At 33.4% G+C, this 25,704-nt stretch overlaps 1 protein-coding gene across 5 annotated transcripts in view; it reads left to right on the top strand.

Annotated features, from left to right (window-relative positions):
* LOC125660498 (uncharacterized) overlaps positions 1-25,704 on the top strand; it is a 60,552-nt gene that overhangs the window by 22,954 nt on the left and 11,894 nt on the right. For 2 of the 5 annotated variants that reach the window (XM_056148522.1, XM_048892339.2), the window contains exons 4-7: positions 2,084-2,152; positions 9,731-9,816; positions 22,944-23,033; positions 24,313-24,490. In XM_056148522.1, the coding sequence (XP_056004497.1) occupies positions 2,084-2,152; positions 9,731-9,816; positions 22,944-23,033; positions 24,313-24,490 (423 nt within the window). Of the gene's footprint in view, positions 1-2,083; positions 2,153-9,730; positions 9,817-17,890; positions 17,910-22,943; positions 23,034-24,312; positions 24,491-25,704 lie in introns of those variants that run through there. The other 3 variants (XM_048892340.2, XM_048892341.2, XM_048892342.2) reach the window with 2 other exon arrangements.

Raw genomic sequence — 25,704 nt, 5'->3', positions numbered from 1 at the left:
TATGGAAGGTTAAAACTGACCAACTAAACATTAATTGTGTACCCCAAAAAGAAGCACAGGTGCTGTGTCACCTAGGTGAACACCTAATGAACAAAGCCATGCTGGCCCAAGGTATTCACCGTTATCTAGGTTATGTCCAAGTAGAAATAATTATACACTTGATTAAGGAGGTATGCTACACCAGAGAAATTTGATGTAGATGAAAAGTGGAGGATATGTACAACAATATTTTGAAGTTGAAAATTTTCAAATTTACTTTATTTTGTCAAAAAATACAGTTTTAGTAGAAGGTAATCTGGAAAAAAATTAAAACCCCTGCTGGACTCGAACGTGCGACCTACAGTTCAGCAGTCGGTATTCTAACCTACTGAGCTACTCGGCAAGGTATTTAAATGGAAAAGGAAAAGTCAAATATTGCTGATATCGATTTTTTCATCCATGTGTTTAAAGGAAGTCAGCCATTATGACGATGTAGAGTACTACCTTAATGGCGGGTATATGCTACGGCCACTTCTCAAGATATTAAGAATGAAAAACAGTATGTTTTACAGGGCCCAACTTTCACTTCGAGAGATCATATATAGAGGAAAATTGGGATCGCGATTTTACTTTGAGAGATCAAGAACTTCGAGAGATCGAAGTTTGAGTTATTAAGAGTCATCTGTACTTGACAGGATTGACAATCATTCAACAACATGTAATCTGTGCAGGAAAGTTGACATTTGATACACATGTCTGTCTGCACTGCAAGTTCATAGAGTGAAGAAAATGACAAAAAAATTCATAGGATCGAGCTTGCAGGACCATATTGTTAATGGTCCAACCTTGAACATGTATGTTGTCCTTGAACCCAGTTAACAAATGTGTAATACTTCAGTTACAAATAGTCAATCTGACTAGCTTTTAAGATAATTAGTGTCATACTTTAAGATCAATCAAATTAGGAACTGGATTTTCAGAGGAAGCTTGTTTATAGTCATTAAATACAGTCATTCCAGATTAACAAAAACAATTACATTCACTGTAATACACATGTTACTGGGATGGTCTGTTTTATTTCATAACCATTCTAATGAAATAAAAGGGATTAAGTCTCCAAGGTTTGTAGAAAATATCCATCTCAACAATTGGAACTTCAAGTTTTAACAAAAGTTACAACCTCATTTTTTAGATGATAGTCATTATTTGCATATTTGTATAATTTTCTTGATTTTCTGGGTATAAAGCAATTGTCTTACTGAACAAACATTGTCTTTTAAGTTGTGTTCTAAGAAAGTACTTGTTAATTAAGATATTTCTAAGTTGCGTATATAAAGAAGGACTTGTTAAAGAATCTGACCAAGTCCATCAAGTATTCAAGTACTGTAAATTCCTAAATGTACGTGAGGAATTTATTTTCACGTAATTTTGCGACAAACATCACTCGTAATAAATTAAAATTTCTTGCTTTTATTTTTGATATTGCTAAAATATGTGTGAAGATTCTTGATCAAAAGAGCCCTTGCGAATCTATGTTCTTGCGATTTGGCGTATACAAGTCATTTCATGATATTAAGTACTCGCGTGAAATAAGAAATCTACAGTATGGTATGTACTGATAAAGCGCATGTAAACCTATCGTTAAGTTGTGTAGGAAGCACTTGCTAAACAAAATTTGTCTTTTGCTAAACAATGTGACCTAGCTAGTCCATCAAAGACTTGAGTGCAGCTGTGCACTGAAGAAGCACTTTCTGAACAAATTCTGTCTTTTTGAATTATGTACTAAGAAAGCACTTGCTAAAGAATTTAACCAAGTCCCTCAAAGATTCAAGTAAGTTATGTACTAAGAAAATATGATATAATTTACATTAACAGTTACTAGGGAAAGTCATGACCAAGTCCATTAAGTTGCCAAATAAAATTCTCAAAGACTTGAATGGGAATGCTTTGTAATATGCTACAAAAGTGCTCCAACATTCTGTTGGGGAAGTTCTGAGAAAATGATCTGACCACACACGTCCATCAAAGTTCCCAAATCCAAGCAAACACAGAGACCAATGATGATAAATACACAGTGCACTTCTCTCCTTCTGTTTTATCCCAGGTACGATACTGTACAAAGTCTCTCCACAGAGGACTAATCAAGCAGGGAAACTCCGAGTCTGTAGCCAAGGTAAACAAAGGTTATTTTATCAAGTTTATCCTGTGATTTATGACATGACCAATATGAGCATTTCTGGCAGTTGCTGAGTACAGCAGACTGCTGTCTCAGGCCATTTTAAATTCTGTACATAAATGGATATTGAGAGTGTTTGATGTCTCATAAATTATATCTATATCTATATTAAACAGCAACAGGTAAATTACATTTAAATGAATTCATGAGCAGCTGTGGCTTTTCATCTCTATGAAATTCAAATATATAAAGATTTACATTCTTGAATTTTATGTGGATATTTATTGTGTGATCACCCTTAAAACTATGCAATACTTGATTGGCATTAGATGTAATGGAGGGTGGTGGCAGCATTCATTTCAGGTCCTTGTTTAACATTCAAACTTACTAACTACCAATAGAATTTTTAACTTTTACATCACTGTACTAGACTAAAAAAGAACATGAGAGAAATTATAACTGCTGCAGTGAAATTTATATAACTGACCTTATTGACCTGACCTGTGAGAAATTATAACTGTTGCAGTGAATATAACTGACCTTATTGACCTGACCTGAGAGAAATTATAAATGCTGCAGTGAATATAACTGACCTTATTGACCTGACCTAACTGACCTTATAACAATATTACATTGACTAAAAAAAAACTACATATCAGACTCCGTGAAAAGGATAGATAAGGATTCCTGTACATGGAATTATGTCCGAGATTCCATGTTTTTGAATGTATCTTTACCTGTGAATCACTGTGCTGTGTTTTTAGTATTATGTGCCTTGTGAAGATTTCTTACTTTTGAAATAAAGGAGAGCTTTCCCTATTTTATTACTAGCATTGACACACTGCATTTGATTTATTTCTGATGGAATCCAGTCCATCCTCTTTTTTTTTGTTAACATTTAACTTTATTAGAGACATGGGTCACTTTCAACTTGACACATTAAGGAGCAAGATCAAAAGTTTAAAGCCTGAGAAAAAAATTAATTCAATAGTTTACCCTAAGACCCCCACCCCTGCCCCCTGAAACTAAATATGATCATGATCTGAATATAAAACTTACACGGTACCAATTTTGATGCACCAGATACGCATTTCGACAAATAATGTCTCTTCAGTAATGCTCAACCGAAATTTATGAAATCCGAAATACCAGTAAATGTCGATGCAAATTGATTATCAATTAATATTAACACTTTCTACTTTTTCTACTGTTTATTCATAAGTAAAAAGTGTAGTCTTTAAAAGTGACCTGGAATGTACATTTAAAAAGTTAATTTGTTCCCAAAAAATATCATGTAATTGATGTCAGAAATATCATGTAATTAATGTTAGATGTCGGAACAGCTTATACATCCCCTCCCCTAAACTACTTGAATTTAGATTTTTATCAGACGTCAATCTTTATCGTCTATCTATCTATCTATCTATCTATATATATAGTGGAAAGCAATCCCTTCTGTAGATGTGTATACATCTTTGAGTGATTAGATTTTAATGGTGTTTAATGCATGAACTGTACTATTGTACAATATTATTATGTATGAACTGTACCATTGTACAATATTATTATGTATGAACTGTACTATTGTACAATATTATTATGTATGAACTGTACCATTGTACAATATTATTATGTATGAACTGTTCCATTGTACAATATTATTATGTATGAACTGTTCCATTGTACAATATTATTATGTTTGAACTGTATTTATTAGGGTAGATGCAGAATGTAAAGTTACAAGCAAGGAAAACAAATACACTTTGGAAAAACAAAATATATCGCCATTGCCATAATAGATTTTGATATTGCATGTAAACCATGAAGTCAATCATTTCAATCGCTCCATCAGAACACTTTACATAAATCTCGGGGACTGTTTAAGTGGTCTAAGCATGAAAGACTTTCTCAGATACCGGAGACCTTTAGGGACCGGTTAGTAATGGGGGCCCTGCAGGGATCATTGATTGTGTAAGTAAAACGCAACAAAATAAGACTTTGGATCAGTGCAGTACCAAAAATATTCCAAAATCGGAGACCTGTTGCATGATGAGAGCTGTATAACGATACAGATTTCTCCAATTAAGAACTTTTGCCCAGGAGTCATACTGTTAATGTAATTGCTGAAGGGCCATTAAAGATCAGGGCGGCAATTGCTTACTAGTCCACAAATTGGCTACCGTGTGTCATCTTCCACATTGATGGGTAGCAAAGTCGGTTAGCAATCAGTTGCTGTAATTAAAATTATGATTAACTTCTCACAATAATGAGATAGTATCAGGACAGTATAGACACCGATGCTTGTACAATGTCAGGAACAAATTCATTGTTTTACTACAGACTAATGTGATTGTTTTTATATCACTCAGCAGTGTTTGATTGCAAATATTGTTATATATCAAGGCTGCAGAAGGTGAGGTAACAAAACTGTTGCAAAATTTCATATCTTTACCTTTTCCCCAATACATTTTAATGTAATTGTTTTGTCATTTGTAGAGATATCAATGATATGCCTTTATCAAATGAATGACAGGTGCACCGTGCTCTTGTCATTACACAACAAAGGAACCTACAATTTTTAAGGAATACATGTACACGTATTAGTATTTGGTGATCTATGTCATAATTATAATTGCCCAATCATATACTGTGTAACAGGTGAATTTGGCATGCTGGAAATGTGGGCTTTTTAGGCGGATTGGGAACATTCACCAAAAATAAAAGTTGCAAAATTTCTATTCGTGTAAATGATACACTTGTTTAAAATGAAATTGCACGAAAAAATTAAGTGCCAAGATTTCAACTACTTTTTTTTTTTTTAAATGCTATATATTCCTGATGCCAAATTACCCAATATATGATATTTTGATATAAATGATGATATTGATCACTACAGAAAATTGTCTTGAATTTAATTTGTATAGAATATTGCATAAACCATATTTACTTGTTTGAATTAGATCTTATGGACATGACCTCTGTTTTCAAAACTCTGGTTTTTAAATGAGTCCAGATTGAACACTTTTTTGGAATTCATTGTTTATGAGAATGAATAAAAGTATAGTTTCTAGGGCTGAAATGATATGCCCTTCACGATATGATACGTATTGCAATACTTATGCCATGATTCAATATTTTCGGTATGATAAATTTTACAGAAGAAACCAATTATTATTTTCAAGAAAAATTTAATAACAAAGATACACAGTTAATTTTAAAAGCAAAATGTTTCCAAACTGCCAAATGGTTTAAACTGATTAGACTAGTTCATTGTTGTTTTTGTCAGACTTGAGGCTAACAACAATCTGACCATTATCGAACACCATTTTGTCCCTTGTGCATGTAAAAATAATAAGTACAGCTAGTTCATGCCCGATGCATTTTACCAAATCCAATTTTTAAAAATGTATCAAACCAAAGATAGAGGCAATATATGAATTGAACATTGAATCGAGCATTTATATTGAACAGTATCGATATTTCGGTGAATCAGTTTCAAAGTTTTTATTACGTAACATCGATTTGTGATTTTTGAGCTTCTAGACCAAGCAGAGTTCATCGCCTTTCACATCGCCTCAGAATTAAGTCACCTTCCCATTGAACAAGTATATCGATTGACCTGTCTTATCAATTTATCAATATTACATGCGATTATCTAGAATCAAGTCTCATGTGATTTACCCATTTTTTTCAAACAGAATGGGAGGGATAATGTTAAACACTGCATGCCTGCTTATAGACATCACTGGGGGCCGGCAAATAAATCGGCATTGAGAAAACTCAGTGTGGTTAAAAGTGCTTTTTCATGTGGTCCTTGGAGAGTGGAGGTTCTTTGGAATTTACTTCAAGCCATTGCTGTTTTTCCGATGTAATATTGATAAATGTTTCTGCAGGGGAAGCAACAACCTGTACCACTGTCTATTGGCTTATTATTAGCAATAAATGTCAAGTAAATAAATGATTTCTGGGTAGTTGAATTAATTTTCCAGTTTTCACCTTGGGGACCATTGACAGATTCTACATAAAATCCTCTTGAAATGTTTGCTGATGATTTCAAGCCTTGCATGCAAATGCATTTGTCAGTTTGCACATTTTAAATACACTATTGTGATAAATACTAGCTAAGCAGTTGTTTTGTGAAGTAAAAGTGTTCTGTTTGCCTTTCATCATTGGAACATTTACCAAAGAGACTCTTCAATTAGGATATAAGAAATTAGTGGAATCTAGTCTCTCCTTCAGATAAAGCGAGAGTTTGCATCAAGAATCTTTTAAAGAGATATTGGCCCCATTGACGAATGGGCTGTCTTTGCAAGACAAAAGCACTTATAGACTTCTTCACAGGGACTCACTGTACTTTTGCAGGAGTTCCCACTGGTCATACAAACAGACAAACAAGGTGAGAAGGGATAAGGGACTAATTGTCAATTTGTGTCACATGTGGCATTCCTACACACCTGGTAATGTCACCCTGGGTACAGATGCATGCTGGGAGTTTAACTATCCAGCAGTGTTAGAGGATTACATGAAGAGATATGATCAAAACAGAATTCTTTCCTAATTACTTGTGCACAAAATGTTTCTATTCAGATAGTTAGGGATCTTTACCACTATAGGCTGATAGGATTAGAATAGAACTTGTGGACGGCAATTGGGGTAACCTAACAGGGATCTGCTCACATATGTCAAAGAAACCTGTATTTTCAATATACATTGAAATGAGGACCAAGAGGTGGTCATGCATTCTTACCAGGTGGGTGAAACAGGTGAAAAGGTGGTGCTAGTTACCATTACTTCTGTTACACTGAGCAGACTTGGGTTGTAGTGAAACTAAAGGGTGGGTGATCTGTCTATTCTTTCAAGAGCTGTCATTAAATCAACAGAAGAATTAGATTCTCTTGAGTAGCTGAGCTTTTCCAACTTCTTATGTGTTGTTTTGTTAAACAAATCTGACACTTTGTTTTGCCCTTGTCTCTGAAGATAATTTCTTGTAGTATTTATTTTTCAAAAATGTTTGAAGATTCCACATCTTGTTTTTTGAACAGCAGTCATTACCAATTGGAATTTGAATTGTTTATTTGAACAGTGTGATGAAGATATATATTAGGTACAGCATAAAAATTGTCTCCAAATTGCTTCAGGTTCTAAAACTGATCATTGAGCAACCATGCAGTAAAATAAATATATCAACAAACTTTGTGTACATTTTCTAATATCAACAAACTTTGTGTATATTTTAAATAAACAATTTAGCCATTGAATTGGCATACTGATCGTATTTTTGGAGACAGCAGCTGCCATTGCTTTGTCCAATAGTCTTCAATGCTGTGATGGGTGAATTTGGTTGACCATGATTTATACAATGGAAGGATTAATTAGTTTAAAAATTGTAAGCTGGGTCTTATAATTCAGGGGCCACAATTGTCAGCAAATTAAAGCAAAGGACTGTATCTTAATACTTTTGAAAGTCTTTTGTCAAGTTCAAATGAGTTTAAACAATATACGAGTCTCTCAGTTTAATGAAGTTGCATGATAAACAGACATAAGTGAGTTTTGCTAGTCAACTAACACATTCATTGGGTACAGGAAATACTATTACATCAGAGGTGTATCTTAATACTGCCCAACACTTTTAAAATAGAAATTCTTAAACAGCATAAGATTGCCAATTCTTCTTTACTAATGAGTAAAGCTTGAATGTTACATCATGACTGAGTGGAACAGAACAACAAATTTTGAATAAATTCAGCACATTCCCTGATTTAATCAACACTTCACTTCATTTGTATAGTATAAAAAAAGAAATAGCTAAATAATAATTCACATGCAAGAGAACAAGCTGTGAGACAGGGTTCTTGATTTTGTTGGATGGAGTAACCACACACTGCAGTCAATTTCAGATTAATCAAGTCCAGGATCTAACTTTTTCGTCTTTTTTGATCAATGCTCCAAGTAGGGATTTAATTTTTAGGTTCTCCAGCTTCAATCAGAACGAAACATGTTCCAGAGGCAAACTCCCAAACACATTAGTATTCAGTGTAGCGAGTGCGAGATGTGTGGAATATGGAATTCATATGAAACCCCTTCTTCATGGAATTTCATACAAAACTCCTTCTTTGTGGAATTTACATGGATGCAATTTAACGGGAGCACCATTCATTTTGAAAGTGTTTAAATGTCATTGCATGAAAGGATGTTGCACTGTATTTAAATCAAACACAGTTTAAAGGGAACACTCACCACAAAAGACATGACAGCTCAGCCAAATGTTTTGCAAAATGCTCCAAGACTTTAAGGATACAGTTCAAAATCCATTCCTTACCTTTTTTAATTTTGTTTTTTCATCACATCTGTGTTTTCCAACACGTCAAGGATAAAAAGCTTGTAAGGTGTGTGTTTTTCATGCATTTTCTATGTTTAGGGAGATTCTAGTGTCAATTAGAGGCCTGTTGATGGATGATCCCCTAGTTTATATAATATTGATAAGAATATTATTCAGATTTACTTTGACATAGCAAAGTTGTCTCCCCTTAATGGGAAAAAAGTGAGATGGATGAATGGAGATTAGGACCTTCTCTTGTGCCAGCAAATTCAGATGACGTACCATAGATTTTCTTGGCAATTTATCTTGGTAAAAATTAATTCTTTCATTGAATCTGTGTGAAAGTCACATATTAAGACAATATTTTTGAAATAAAAAATGAAGTATGGCAAAAGGTGTATTATTGATTGATAAATTGCATGCAACATTTGAAGAAAAAAATATGTCATGATTATATATCTTGTCCAGGTGTAAAATGGGGAAACGGCAGTTTTATATAAAACCTTTTTAACATATCATGTATAATTTTTGCATATTGATATGAGATGAGAGGAATTGGTTGAGACCGATTTGACAGAAAGTGTCATACCAACATTTAAATGAACTGCATAATGCAGTACTCTCAGTCAGAAAAGTAGAATTTTGTTGGTGGATAGTAAAACGTTTCTCTGCTTCATTAACCTTTTGTTTACACATTACATGCATTCCACAAACACTGGTACCAAACTCTAGGAATTAACCATGTAATGTGTCGCTTTTGATTCAGTCTGGTTTTCTCAAAGTATCTGTCAGACATTATTATTCTTTGGGGAAAATCTCCCCACAAGGTAGAGTCGTTTCAAGGTGCATTACTTACAGACAGGGATTATAAGCCTAGGGTAGGCGACATCAGGATACAAGCATGTGTGACCTTTAATTCTCTAATCAGGGCCTCTTAATTAATATCGTCCGTGTGCAGTGTACTGTGTCTTCAACCAAACGATAAAAAGAAGAAAATTCTGACACAAATTTGGAAATAAGAATTCTCACTTAAGCAGGATACAAATATCAAAAAGTGATATCAAAAGAGATAATTGTGCCACCTTACCTGTGCTGATAAAGATAAGTCTGATTTTCCGTGGTGTGGAGTAAATAAACAAAGTGATCGTAGTGGGTGAATTGTTGCCGACTGTGACTGACTTGGTGGGCAGGCCTATTAACTATTGGAGTCTACTAAGCAGGGTTATATACAAGTATCTGATGATTTTCTCTTGTAGTGGTTGGAAGTTGGACCAGAATCTTTAAGTGTATGTGGAGGATAAGTGCAGACCTAGGACCACAGTCTAATGATGTAGTCTCTCCGGTAAGTTCTCTGTGAATGAAAGTGTTTAAAGTAATCCTGATAAAAAAAATATGCTTTAAGAAATGAAAGAGTGTGTAGGAGGTAGCTTATTACTGCATGTTTTCTTTTCTGTGTCATCTGTGACTGTGTCATACATGTATTTTTATCAAAATGAAATGACTACCTATGTCATATGAAGATTGAAATTCAACAGGAAAATGGTAATGAAGCTTAAAGAAAATGTCCAGTTTAAAAAAGAAAGTATGAAGATTTTGTTAGTACATGTATTATTTGAAATTACACTGACTTGATGTCACTTGTGTTTAAAAAATTTGGACTTATTTGAGATTACTATATAAATGAATAAATTCTTGATTATGTTTAAGATTATAGGAAAGGAAGTTTTGCTGCTAAATAATATGAAAAATGCTCATTCAGAGTGCATATGGATAATGTGGCGTTTTTTGGTCATGGTGTGGAATGCTGAGTGATAAAAATTATGTTTTACATCATTAATCAAATTTTCAACCCCAACCCCCCCCCCCCCCCAAAAAAAAATTCGATAGCTAATTTAGTTCTCATTTGTTTACTTATTCCTTCATATTTTGTAGCAAAATTTACTTTTCACATTTTTTTCAAATATTTGTGTTTGCCCGATTTATTTAAATGATGTTTGCCTTTCACCTAGGACATGGGATATACATGACCAAAGTTTATATGTATTTAGTGTTGAAAATTCATTCATGACTATGCTGATCTTTAAGGAACAACATAAAGAGAATGAAAGTCTTTGTAAACATGGTAAAGGGAAATTTCTCAAACAGAAAATATATTTGAATTCTTTCACTATTCAAATTTACTGAATAATTTTGTTTTTACATATGGATATAAAAATCAATACAAAAATACATGTTGTGCTCAGAATAAAGATACTTCTTTCTCCCAAAATTGTTGACTGGACTGTGGGTTACAGTTTATTCATATTTTATCCAATCTCTCACAAATTCACTTGTCCGTTAAATTCATTAGGAAAATATTTATGAAATCTAGATGAAGATTTTTTTAACACAAAAAGTGATTCTTCTGCTTTCGATCTGGCTCAGCCAGGCTGAAGAGGGAATCAAAAGAGTTCTACTTTCAAATATCCAAAATGATGGGGAATTACCCATGGTACATAGGGTGCTTTTGCTGCCTGGGGTGCTTTGCCACCCATATATATACATATAAAGATAAAAAAAAGATTTAAAAGTTTGAAAAGATTTAGTCAGTTTAATGGGGGAAAACTGCATGGAAATTAGAGTTTCTCTTTGTCCTCAAGGATGAGTAACTCAAATTAAGATAAATCGCATAGAAAATGAAATGAATAAAAGAGGTAAATAAAACATGGACAGTGATTGATGAATTTTTCTAATATACTATGATGAATTTCATAAGTTAATTAATAAATGTTAGATTTACTTTATAAGATAGATTTTGTCACTCATTGAACATCAGGGAACAAAGTGGCAGGTGAAGCTCGTAATGTATGGACACTTTGTCTCTATAAATCAAAATTTCACTTGCCAAACAGTAAATTTGACTTTTGTAAAGTGTGAAACAATTAGGTATTGTGTTGGGAGGTATTTTTTAATTGACAACATTTTACGATTATCAATCGGATGAAGTTAAAGAGATATAAAGTGTTAATGTGTGTGTATATATTTGTTTTCTTTCATTTCAAATTAAGATTCATATATCTTACGTTATCAATATATTGTTTGCCAGCTGACTGTCAGTAAAGTTAATGAAATAAGCCCATTTTTAGTCCAGGCCTGGAGGTTATAAAACTTTTCTGAGCACGTTTTCATACTCAACTCAAACTCTGTGCTCTAAATCGTACTCATACTCAAAAGTGAAGGTAAAAAAACTTTTATAAAATCATTCTCATACTCAAATAGAGAACATGCTCAAGATTTTTCGAGTATGCTGGGAGCTTGCTCAGAGTTGTACTCAAAAGAAAGTTTTATAACCTCCAGGCCAGATTGTCTAGTAGAACAACTTCATAGGTACTGTTGTGTTGATGGAAAGATCATGCATGTAGTTAGTATAGACTATTAATAGATATATCATGCAATGCAAAAAGAAAGAGATGCAGAGACCAGACTTTTACCGACTTACTACCTGAATTTGTTGACTATTAATGGCCGATATACTACAGAAGTGAGTGACATTCATGAACATCTCATTTTTTGATGTGAGGAACTGATCATGTCTTCACCAGACTTGTAGTGGAGGAGAACTACCCTACAAGTTGCTGATACATAAAGTTTTTGACATTTTAGCGGAATCTGTGTCCTTATGTTCAGAATTGTTGATGCACTTCAGAAATGTTTTTGACTGTAAAGTTTTGGCAGAATTTTCAAGATTGTACGGATTTGTTAAGAGATAGCGTTAAATCTTTCTAAATAATTTTGCACTTTGCCCCTATTGTTTATGCTGTAAGTATCCAATATCCTTTGGATTGTGGTCATAATTCCATGGGTTGAAGTCCGGCTTAGCGAGTGCACAAAAGGTGGCAGATTTTCAATCTTTTGATTCCATTCAAGTTCAATCGTGATTTTTTTTAACTTAGTTAATGATTCGTGTAATTCATAAAATAGGTAACCTTGTAAATACATTTGTTAACATCATCAAAGTGGACTGACCTTTGAAATGTGATTAACTCATTTAAAAGATTTAGAGACTTAAGAGATAAAATCCAATTATTGATTGTATGTAAACTTGTGACTTTCAGGTTGAGAATTGCGTAATGAATGTTAAATGTGCCTATTCATTTGTTACTCTTAATACCTACATGCAAGGTAATGTCTCTGCCAGCTCAAGGTCTGTGATAGCTAGAGAAAAATTAGGTGAGAATTTGCAAAGAGCAGTTCTATAAGGTTAACACATAGAAATTTGATAGTTCTCTGCATGTTGGAGAAGGATTGGGTCAACACAAATCCCATGATTGGTTGATGTTTAATTGCATATGATAACCAGAAATTGATTTTTTTGTGTGTCTCCTCTCAAATTGGAACAAATATCAGGTGTTTTTTGATAAGGGGGTAGAAGAATGTCTTTGTCCCATAGCACAGATAATGTGTGTCTTCTTTAATTGTTCTCTGACTAAATGATAAGAGTCACATCCCAAATAAATTGGCATCGGATTCGGAGAAGAATCATCTAATAAAGGTGTTAAACTATCAGAGTGATCCCAGATAAGGAATCTCTTGACTGCACACCAACAAAAGCTTCCATGGAATAGGTTAAATCAGGCTGTAAAGCCCTTCATTGTGTTATGTATTGTTTTATAATTAGGTGACATATTCATAACCTTGCAAGATTTCTGATTGAAAAAGAAATTAGAAAGGATATTGTGGGGGTTTCTTGCTAAAATGGATAGGTATGATACTGAATGATAAATCTTATTTCCATCTTAAATATTGATAGCCTCCTTGAATTTGTATTAAGGACATACATGAGGTTTCCCAATTACTGCATGGATATATAATTTTTCGTGACATTTCACTTGCAGTCTATCTCGTTTCTACCAAAAAATCTTGGGGTACATATTACCATGTTTGTTTTAGATTTAGCGTATTTGGATAGTTCCTGGTTGTTGCAAGAATAAGCTCTGATGTATTGAGTTAGGTCTGTATATAGATATCACTGTAGCAAAGAAGGAGAGAAAAATCTTTGGAACAATTGAGTATCAAACCCAGTACCTCTGCATTACTAGTAGGTGATCTAACCACTGAACTACCCATGCCAATATACAAATTATTGTTATAATAAGTTAAACCTATTTTGGAAAACTCTTCATATCGAGTAAATGAAGAAGAAAAATTCGACAAAATATGTCAGAAATGTCGCATAATATGTCACAGAACTTGTGATCTTATGAATGTATTGTCATTTCTAAGTTATATAATTTGATTTTGACCCGTTTTTAACCAGTATGATTAGTTCCATATGTCAATATAGGAAATAGGAAAATATTTCAGGAAAGGATGAGAAGGCGATGACTGTTTGAATAGAAATCATTCCGTAGCTACTCACCACAAATTCTATTACCAATGAATTCAACAGAATATTGGAATACTGTCCTATTAAAGATCTCTATACATGTGAAAATTAAGGCAGCTCATGGTGACCGGTCTATGTTTCTCCAAGGAATTTGAGATTCTGCAAATCCATCTTACGGTCTTCTTCCATATGACTTGGTGATTTGAATGTCCATGCATGTACTGACCCTTGGACACTCATTGTTCAGTTTTTATGGACTTTAGACAGCTAGAGCTCTGGAGGCTAGGATTTTTGTCCATTTATAGTCTTTAGAACTGTAAAGTACATTGTACATAAAATACTTGTCATTCAAAATTTTAATAATAATTATGATTTTTTTCTAGAGGGTATTTCTCTGCTTGAATTGCTGAACAACCTTATTCAATGAGGATGTTATTAAAGAAGGATTTTCAATATTTCTCGGTTAGGCCAATGAATGTGGTTTGAGAGGGTAGTTATTTCAACAATCTCTTTTTCTTTTCTCTTTTCTTTTGGACATGTATAAAAAGAGGTGGATAACTGCAGAGCATATCAATATATCATGGTAGCTGACTTATTCAGCAATCAATAAGCTCACAGCTGCCAACAAAGGTCTTTCTTTGCCAGAGTTATTAAACAGCAAATGCTCTAATTTGTTTGCATTATTTGTCAAAAAGGCAGCTGAAAGTTGTTGCTAATGAATATCTTGGCCATATCTACAACTCATTTTGTGATGGTGGGGACCAGAGCAGGATAAACAGAGAAGCAGGCAGGGAAGACCCCTTCACCCATTTAATGCGTATCTCACTGTAACAATATACATGATAAGTTCGAGAGGGGGAAATAGTCAACTTTTATTCATTAAAGGTTGGATTTAGGTGTCAGAAATGAATTTTTTTTTTAGCATTTAACACAGAAATTTAAGTCTTTAAACTTAACCTAGTTGTAAGAAATTGTCTACAAGGGGGGTTGTGACTGTCGGAACTTTTACCTGCATGATATTTAATCTGATGATATTATGAATGCTTATAAAAAGAATTGATATTTATTAAGTGTTAAGTTTCCATATTTGCTTTTATTGAATAAACAGAATGTAATTAAGTTTTTATTTGAATGAATTTGAAAGACTATTTGCAGAATAGAATGCCCATTTTAGGAATATTTTTGCCGTTTATACACGCATGGTTCTGGTAATGAGGAGGAAGATTGTTGTAATCACTTTATTTTCCAGCACTCTGCAAACATTTCGCAGTTTTCTTTTTGAACATTGATTGCTTTATACCTACATGATTTCATTCAGAAAGTCATTCCAGGGATGGTGATGTATCACCAGAAAATATTTTGATAAAATGAAATATGTATTTCATAAGCACGATGATGCTAGAGACAGGTTTTTATGGAATGTATGAAATAATCCAGACTTTGTGGAGAAACTGTAGAAATAAGTATATCAGCAAACATGTCTAAAATATGTTGATTTGTGAACCATTTGTCGGAGAATATTGACTATTATGTTGGGTTTTGAGCAATTTCGTGTTATGAATGTATTCATACAAATATTGCTCTCTTTTCAGTATTTCTTCATGATTCATGTTCAAACAAAAGCATATTGATCCTCTAAAACCGTAATTAACAAACATAATTATTGATGGTACTCTGAAAGGTAATAGAGTTGAGTAACTTGAATCTGTATGAGTCACCAAAATCTGAACGTTGCACATGAGAAGTGCCATCAATTTGATTAAGCTAGCCAGCAAGAATTTTTAAGACATATCATTTAAAATGATTTTGGTATTTCATATTTTGTCCCATTAATTATAATTTACTGTTATGTTTGGCATACTGTGATACATTTCAAAAGATTCTCCATTATAACATAAAACTGGTGTTTTTGGCATCTTTTTCTAATTTAGCATCATTTTGTCTGGGATTTATATCCCTAAATTCGTTTAACTCTCAACATTGTCTGTATTTAAAATCACGTGAAATAATTGACAGTTAATGTTTTTTAATTGACGTTTGAAATGAAACGTAACTGAATTCTTGAATACACTAAATGATATTGTAGACAGAGATGTTAATATAGATGGTATAACCGTATGATGTAGAAGAATATTGCATGCTTAAAACCATATTGAATAGCAATTAAAGAATCACTGTAATACTCATGATTTACGCAGAATCGGAATCTTCTGATGATTTTCAAAGGCTTCTGATAACTGTAAAAGATGGAAATTTCATGTGAACAATGATAAAACAACGAGTTGTTTTTTTTAAATTACCAGACGTAGAAAAGGTTTAACATCAAACATATGACAGATCTGTTATTTAAAACTAGAAAGGTGGATTTATATTTCAATAGAATTATTTTAGCAAGCCCCATAAGCTGATTAAGGAATATTAAAAGATTCTATTTTTTGAAATTAATTGACTGCCAGTATATAAGCTATTTATTATGTGACCTCAGGTAACCTATTGCAACTTTGAAGTACACTTTTTCTTGTGCAGTTTTAGGAAACCAAATTCTTTTTAGAGTTAAGGCAAGCTGGAACAAAAAATGACAAAAAATGTCGAATGGCCTGCATATTTTTGGAATTAAGATGGAACCCAAACTCTCTAGAAATTGATGCATTATTTAGTGAAAGAGTATTGTATATAAAATGTTGGGCAACCCTAAACCAGTAGACAACAACCTAATTATGTGGATAATTATCATAATAATTTCATCAACAACTCATAAATCCTCTGAAATTCTCAAATCTTATAATATTGACATACACATATTGCAATAATTCTTGAATCCTGAAAAAACATTTTGTACTTGGAAAGTATATAACTGACAAACATCTGACTATTGAATATGATAAAAAAAAGTGTTGTAAGTTTGGGTAAATAAAGACATGAGCCATATTCCTTGGTTTTCTTAGATCAAACATTGTATTAATTAAGTGATCACTGGTGTTCATAGGCATTTGATTGTAGGGGTTAGGTTTGCAATAAATAATGTTTATATATAAACAAAGCTGGTAAGTATTCAGTAATTGACAGATAGATTTATAAGCCATCATCAAAATTCCTTTGCCAGATAAAATGCACCATCCTTCAACAGTAATAAAAATTTTATATTCCACCAACAACAAAAAAACGGATGCAAATTTGTATTATTGTGATTTTCTCTGTAGATTTTACTCAATATAGAAGCCTAATGATTTTTTCTCATCATGAGGTGGTTTTTGGCTGATGAATTAATGTAAAATATAGAAAGAAACTATGTGACCTTTCGGATCATTTTAGACCCTACAAGAAGTTGTGTGTGTATAATGACCAAGGAATAACCATATTATATCAGAAAAGAATTCCCAACAAACACGTATTCATTCATTCTCTGAACATCCATGCTGATCTCTCTGAACAATTTGTAAATTATTTTATTCTCAGCAGGAGGAGGGCATTATTGTCCATTGATGATTAAGGAAAGAAATCCTGCCCCAGATAGAGAGAAATAGATGTACCTTAATGTCTCGTCAGACAATAAGTGTCCAGACACTTACTTCATTGATCACAGACAGCCATCTACAAAACATTGAAATGTATATCTGCATGATTAAGGATAAATAATATTGTAGCATTAAGAATAACCCAATCAGGGCTTTGTCTTTGGATCTCTCTATTACTGAGTCTATACAGTGCTCCCTGTCATTGTCAAATGAGCCAGCGTTCATAGAATAAGCAAATACCACTGAATCAGTTAGGTTGCTGTAGGCCCTGTGATTTTCATATGTATTTCAGTCTTAATAGCTTTAGGTATTGTTTTACTCCACAGAAAAGAATTAATCATCATGAATTAAATCAATAATTCAAAAATGAGACCATGATGCCTTCTGACAGTTCTGAAAGAATTTACATATTATAGCGATTTTCGTGCATGACCTTCTTTCAATCTAACAATGTGGTCGGAGCTTTATTCACTGTTTCTTTCACAGAACTTCATAATCAGGAAGTCCCACGAGAAATAGACCCATCAATAAACAGGAAGTCTCTGGCGATATATGGTTAGAGAATGGTTAACACAATTCCATCGTATGGCATGTCTTCTAATACTGTGTTGTCACTTTTGTCCACAATTAGATATTTTCTGGTCTCCATTTGGATGTTTGTTGTTTTTTGTGTCCATAAGTTGATTGATGTTGTAAGTGCCTGGTAGGTTTGGCTTGGAGCATTGTCCTGTACAATTGGTCTCTTGACATGGCTCCTGATGGGCCAAAGTGTGAATTTGGCAGCATCCTCAAGTCACTGACTCAAATTTTTTTGCAAATTTCCTTCAAAGTCAGTCCAAGGCTAATTATCAAGAGAATACTGAAGAATCTGTTCCCTAGACTTTCTCGTGTCTGCAGGTGCCTCCATGTGGTACCAGAATAGTACATGTATACCCAGTAAAAATACTATTGGTAAACGGATCTGACTCCATTGCCACTGTACAATATGCCATAATCTATTAAGGAGTTTGCAGAGGTTTTGACAGGTGATGCAATTTGCTGTGAAGATTTTCCAATAATACACAATTTAAAGAGAAATAATGCATTAATCAACCAATTCACTATATACAGAAGTAAATTAGGGGATGAGGCACACTGTAAAACGTCTAATTATTGTTCGGGTATATTTTTTGTTCTTTTCATGGTATGAAATTTAAATTTTCCACAAACAGATAATGAACTACCAACAAGATCAAATAACTTGTCATTCCTGCCTCAATATGATATTTTTTCTCAAACTTGTCAGTCGTGGAAATCTCACTCCCTGAAAATAAATCATATTCTTCAGTATTGATAAAAAAAATACTAAGAAATCATGATGGGTCATTTTTTTTTTTCTGTAAAGAGAAAAATAAAGGGATCAGTCTGTTTGTTCCTGGAGGGAAAACTTTAAATCATGAATTGATTTTTACATAAAATGCAAATTACAGGAACATCCACATTGTTTTTCTCCTCGTTTTTGTTTCATTAAATCAACGAGTTTATATCTTACAGTTGATGCCTTTTCAAATGTCTTGGATCCAGAAAGTGAAAAAGATGCTTAAAAGCTAAAATTTGAATAGAGAAAGGTCATAAAAGTGTCTTGTGCAGCAATATCGGGTGATAGGGAATTGAATGATGGAATGGTTTACAAGACCAAAAAAAGTCATTATATATTTAAGTATCTGACTGCTTGCCTCTCATTATTGTGTATTAATTAGTTTAACATACAAGTGTTGCAACATAAGGAGGGAAAAAAGCAAAAAGTTGAATTATTGGTCTGTGAGTCAGTTGTTGTACAAATTCTTTGAATTGTTAATCTTGGTTTTTCTGGAGTAATAAAGTTATATTTGTTGCATATGGAGCCATATATTACTTACAAAGCTGGATTGCAGACACCATACTTCCCCTTGAGAGAATAGAATGTTTGATCAGTATGTATTGCATTACTGAGTATTTGTGTGTATGAAGTGCATTGTCCTGATGATAACAAGTCTGCTTTCTGGACATGATTTACTTTCAGTAAATCTATGGCTTCAGAATTATTTACTAGGATTTTTCAAGTGGAATTTGGTGTAATTCACTGAAAACTGGGAATGGTTGGGGAGAGTTGAAATCTAGTGTGCCAGCTAGACCTTCAGGAATCTTTATGTCCTCTGCTCAATTGTTGCATTTATGAGATTGATGGCCAGTTTTATTGGATTCCTATAAAATGATGATCTCTCTGAATCCAGCACTTGGTACTGTGTCCATGTTTTAATGTATTTATGGATCAAAGAAATTATTACTCTTAAGTTGTGTAATTGGACGTAATGTATGTACTCTGTTGGGTGTAATTGCAGGATAATGTAAAATGACAACACTCGGCTTTTCCCATATATCATAAAACTGAGCTATTATTTTCCCATTGTGAGATTTTTCATAAGGTTAAGTTTGTCACATTTATATCAGCCCCCTCATTTTATTGAAAGTCAATTTCGATACCAAAAAAAAATCTGAATGTTTTGTTGTATTAGTGAAATAATTACATGATGAACACATGTATGAAATTATTTTTTATTAAATTTTCACATTTTCAACATGTGATCATCACACAATACTAGATAAATTTCAACCAAACTTTGTATAAAGTATCACAGGGTAAAAATTCAGACTAGTTTCTTCAGTCTCGCTCTTTCCAGGGGGAGGTAATTCAGAAATGGCAAATTTATAAGATATAGGACTGCTTTAGATTTAGATCTTATCTAGGAATCACCAGACTGACATGACTAGAATATGTTTTAACTTTTGTCAAAGCATGATCCTTGTTGTAGTATGCAGTGTTTAGATGCAAGCTAAGTTTGTTCAGAGCCTTAATGGACTGCAGAACCAGACTGGGACAACAATTTAATACTTTTCAAATAGGGATCATTATAAGGAAAAATCTTTAAAGAACTTATAGATATTGTAGAAACATTCATTTTTGTTGGGGTATGTTTTTGCAGTTTTCATGCTATGGACATACTCAACGAATGCCCCACAAATAAAAAAAAAAAGTTTAATTTATCAAAACAGAAAAGAATAACGAGAAGCAATATGAGAGATGTTTATACATTTATTATTCTCAGACCACAGCAATGTTACCCTTCAAAAATAAGTTTTATGTGGTTATATTCTAATTCTATTCTGATATAGTCAAATTGTGCTTCTAGGCTCAGTGTAAATGTGGAAGGTTCCAATTCTTTTGTAAGTAATGAAAGTCATATAAGGCCTGTCAGGCAATGATGTGACTTTTGTTTTCAGAGTAAACAGTAATGGAAATGTGAAATTGGAATGTTCAGAATTTTCTAGTCGTATTTTCTTCAACGCGATTGTGATCTTCATTAGTTTGACTTTGTAACATTTCACTGGAGGAAGCAATCTTAGTAATTATCTCCATTTTTCTCGATAAAAACGGCATTCACAATGCTTGACTCTCTTATCTCAATCCTGGTTTCTTGAAAGTGTTTCAGGCCAAAAAAATAACTGCTGGATAATATTCCACAAGGGAAAAAACAGTTTGTCATTGAAACGTGTTTGTAAATTGACTTTGTATCTGCTATATGCTATAACCTAAATTAGATTAAGGCATTAATAAGTCTCTTTGGGTATAATATATTTTGTAATGGATTTTTAATTGATCAGCTTTATTATTTAATATCATTTGATTTTGTTTTTGGAATATGAGGGGCCCTGTTCGATATTTGAATTCAGATATCATGCAATTTATAATTAAAATAAGAAGGAAGGAAATGAGGCCTGACAGCTTATTAGATCATGTTTTGTCCTAGCTTGCATTCTTATCCTAGGACAGAAGCAATTTTTATGCATGTTTTATATATTTCAAAGAATGGATATGATTGATGTTAATTGGTATTTTTTTTCATTTACATCATTCATCAATTTTTGAAAAATCAAGTTGTACCAAGTGGGGAATTTCAAAGTGGTGAAACTGAATATGTTTACTTTATGAACATGCAGGCAGATTCAAATTAAATGTCTAGTTAATACAGGAATTTGATTGAAGACTAATAACTGTCAGAATGGGGTCAATAATATTAAGATTTTATAGCATTTGTATTATTCATTAGTTCTTGAAAATCATGCTCAGTTGCAATATAAGTGAAATTTTTAAATTGATGAAACTGCATGCAGGAATTATTTGAATGTTTTGGACTGACAAATTATAATAAATAGTATATATGCCTCAGTAAATTATATACACTTTAAATTCTCAATTGAAACATGCAGGTATATATATTTAGTCAAATTTTCATGTTCAAACGAAATATTAATGTTGTATAATCCATTTTGAATTCAAACTGATGAATTAAGCGGATTTTTCTACTTTAAAAATTGTATTACTGACTGCATCCATTTATTCATCCAAGTATTGATATAGGGATTTTAAACAGTTCAACTGCATGACTTCAACTTCAGCAACTTTAAACATCCTATCATCATACATGTGGTTTATATAGATTATAGATTCACTCTGGTGAATCCAAGCATACAAGTGTTTCATTATAGCAATTATCAAACTTGCCCCCACAATCTTGATAAGGTGGAGACTGCTAGTCCGCCAATCATTTTTGTGTGAGGCGACCAAACTCCAGCAGCCTACAGGTGTGTTTTACTCTCCTCTGTAGTGCCTTGTGTATTTGTTTTGACAACATCTGGACAATTGACTGGATCTTTAACAAATTTGAATTACTTCTGGGAGACCAGAGATGTTGACAGTTGCTTCCAGGGGCAGGTTAGGAATAAAAGAACTGAATGACCACAAGAAAACAATTGTTCTGTTTCCCTGCTGTAGATATTTATACAATCAGTTTTATTCCATTGATGGTCAGTCATGGGGTACAGTACATCTAGTTTGAATGAGTCAATGTGAGACACAATTTTCAGACATCATGGTCTGTTGTGCGTTTGTCATGGAATGCAGACAATGGAACACAGACTGGTGGTGTCTTGTACCTCCAAAGAATGTTTCCATCTTAAATAGGAATATTTTAAGTTTGATATGTAAAGATGACCTCTGTATGATTTCATACATAATCGCTGCCACTTTTCAGACTTCTCCCTCGATAATAATAAGAAAGAAAGCATTAAATATTTGGGCGTTCTTGACAAGTGATTATCTGCTGTTTTGATAGGGAGTAGTATGATGTACATTGTAGTCAACTGGCAGATCTCTGAAAAATACTGCATTGGTTGTACTGGTGGCAATATCTGTTTAAGACATTAAAGTGCAGCGTTATGACAGACTAGTCAAGGAGGTTGTAACTGCTGTGCTATTTTATCAAATATTGTAAGTGGAGCTTTGGAATGTTTATAATGTTGGAAATAGCATTTTACTACATGAAAAGAACCAAATTCAGCAATTTTATGTGTTTTATCAGAATATTGATACTTTTGAAGGGAACCTGCGGAGGATGAAAATGTCGTCAATCTCTGTATACTTTTCACCCACTCTGCCCATAACCTTGAAGCTATACGTTGACTAATTTATCGAATAATACTGGTAATGAAATCCACTGTTCTCTTTTACAGACAGACAATGAACCCGGGACTCCTGGCACCTCCAGTCTGCCTAATGAACAGACCAGTCAAACCACCATGACAGAGAGACAAACAGTCAGGGTAATCTGGGCTTTTGAAATGTAACCCATTTTTACGATTTGTTTACGGAATGAATTTAAGAGTTAACTTATTTGGGTTCAATTTGGCAATCGGTAAAACATTGCCAAAGGCAGAATTACCACTGGCAAGAGTGTCGCTGATCATACAGTTCATTTTGGAAATTGAATCATTTGGAACTGCCAAAACTTATGATGGTTGTACAGTTGGTCCAAAATTTTGACCAGATTAATGAATTAGTATGATTTTCTTCTACGGAATGATAGAGTGACATTCTGTTGCATATCTGACAGGTTTTTTTAACCTTGTCAGATGCATCTGATCTGTACATGCAGTGTCCCAACATTGCCTTTGAGGGTGATTATAAATTTCTTTCATCTGCAAGCTACAGGAGCTTTCATTAATAGCAAATCCCAGGCTCTAATAAATTTACTCCTGGCAATGGGATTTTCACTGCAATGATCAGAGGGTTCTGTTTGTAAAGCCATTTTGTAATAATTTTGATTAGCCATCACAAATGCAATTAAAAGCACTGTTGGGTCAGTATTGATTTTGAATTCCACCTGGGAGAAAGAAGAGCTGATGCAGGGTAGTGATTGATAATACACATCAAGTCATCATTATAATTATAAATCAAGTAACTTGATAGAGGTCTGAAACATGTTGTCATCATAAAGTTAATGTCATGATTATGTAAAGAACAAACCCATTTTAGTAGAAAAATTTGCTGTCTTTCATTATAAATCAGAAATTGTCATGACACACAAAAATTAAACAAGCATGGCCAAACAGTAGCTTGAATAGGGATAATAGGCTGTGTCTGTAGGCCTTCACAGTGTCAATAGTCTGTGTCTTTATAGGCATTCATAGAGTCAGAAAACGGAAAATTTTGTTGGAATATATGGTGGTCATCTCATTCTTAGAAGATAATTTCTTTTGGGTTCATCATAATGCAGGGCTAAATAGAGAGGAGACTAGCACCCCCCCCCCCCCACCCCCCCAAAGGAAAAGAAGAATTATAATTGATGTATTGCTATTGAGGCTCTTTGCTTGCTTAGAGAAGCATTATTGTTAACTTTTACCTTGTAAAAAAAACCAACCATAAGTACACTTTGGTTGAAGAAATTTTAGTTGGCGTAGGAAATGGTTGCCTACTAATGTGGAGAATGCCTGCTGCCAAATTCAATAAATCAGTGCTTAAATTTTCTTTCTTTTGAGCAAATCAATTTCATCTATTCTCCATCCACTGATATATTGATGTGTTGTCTTCTTGAAATTTTAGGAAAAGCTGATAAAAGTTTGGTTTGGCCTGGAGTCCAGCAGGAGGAGATGGCAATCTTTACCCACTCCCATGATGATCTGTATAGGGGTGGTGATGATGGCGGCAGTCGCATGCGCTGTCTCTTCTTTTTCCTACAATTATTACCTTAGAGTCGCAGTCCCACCAGAGACACACATACGTAAGCATGTTTGAAAAATATGAGCATGTGGAGCATGAACATAAGGCTCTAAGGGCTATATATGAGCAGGACTCTATTTGTCGACCAAATTCAAAAGTTGTGCTTTATTACATGTGGGTTAAGGAAAAAGTATAGACTTTTCTATGCCAATATGCAGATTATCCATTAAAACTATCCTGGTACATATTCTGGGCATATCCTTGTAAGTATTGATTGTATGTGATATTAACAACAAAAGTTTTCCCTCATTAATTGAGGATTGTTAAACTTTTAGGGCTGGAAACGGCTGTGGTTGATCCTAGTTCTTTGAATTAAGATTGAATTAAGGTCTTATCTTAGGGTATGCGACCATAAATCTGGACCCAAATCTGCAAATATTTGATCATTGAATGATTTATTTTCTGAAATATGCAGACCAATACATTTGATTGAAATCATCAAATCAAGGATAATTTTCTATTATACAAAGAGAGTTAGAGAGATTTTCCTTTTACGCAAAGAGAGAAATCAATGTCTCTTTGTTTGATACTGCATTAAAATCATATAGATAAAAATCTGTCATAATGAAATCTAAATATGAGGAACTGATTTGAACGGTACTTCCATGTTACTCGGTACACAGGCTTGTTTATACAATAATTGTGTCTCGTTTGATAATTTATAGACACGTGTGTATCATGGTACCATTCACTGGGTTCTCAGTGCTGTATTTCTTTAATATCAATTGGCAAATAAAACAGAGCTTAACACAACCTAACACTACAATTTATGCGAATTCAGTGCTAAGTGAATTAGCATTGTTATCACCTAGCCATTGATTTCGCACTTTGTCACCAAGTAAATTATTTATTTTTGCTTGAATTGGTCAAAAATATCTGAGTATGTATTTCCAATGATGTTTGATTTATTGTGCACAGTGGATGGTGATTGAGGGGTGAAAAGGGTGAAGAAGTGTGATGGGTTTTATCTACAATTCATCAACAAGACATTTTATCACTCAGTAATAGTGCCTCATTCTTTATTCATGTAATATTTTGTGATAGTTATTCCAGAAACCTGTGTCTGGTTATCACTTTATTTAATTGTCATCGTAGGAAACCACATAAAATAGATTGGAATTTACTAGGGATACCCTCTCTATGTAGATTTCTTGGCTGATGTTATTAGGGATACCCTCTCTATGTAGATTTCTTGGCTGATGTTATTAGGGATAC

The sequence above is a fragment of the Ostrea edulis genome, chromosome 9, assembly GCF_947568905.1.
Source record: "Ostrea edulis chromosome 9, xbOstEdul1.1, whole genome shotgun sequence".
Classification (NCBI taxonomy): domain Eukaryota; kingdom Metazoa; phylum Mollusca; class Bivalvia; order Ostreida; family Ostreidae; genus Ostrea; species Ostrea edulis.
The sequence above is the reverse complement of the archived record's forward strand: the minus strand, read 5'-3'. Positions and strand labels throughout refer to the sequence as shown.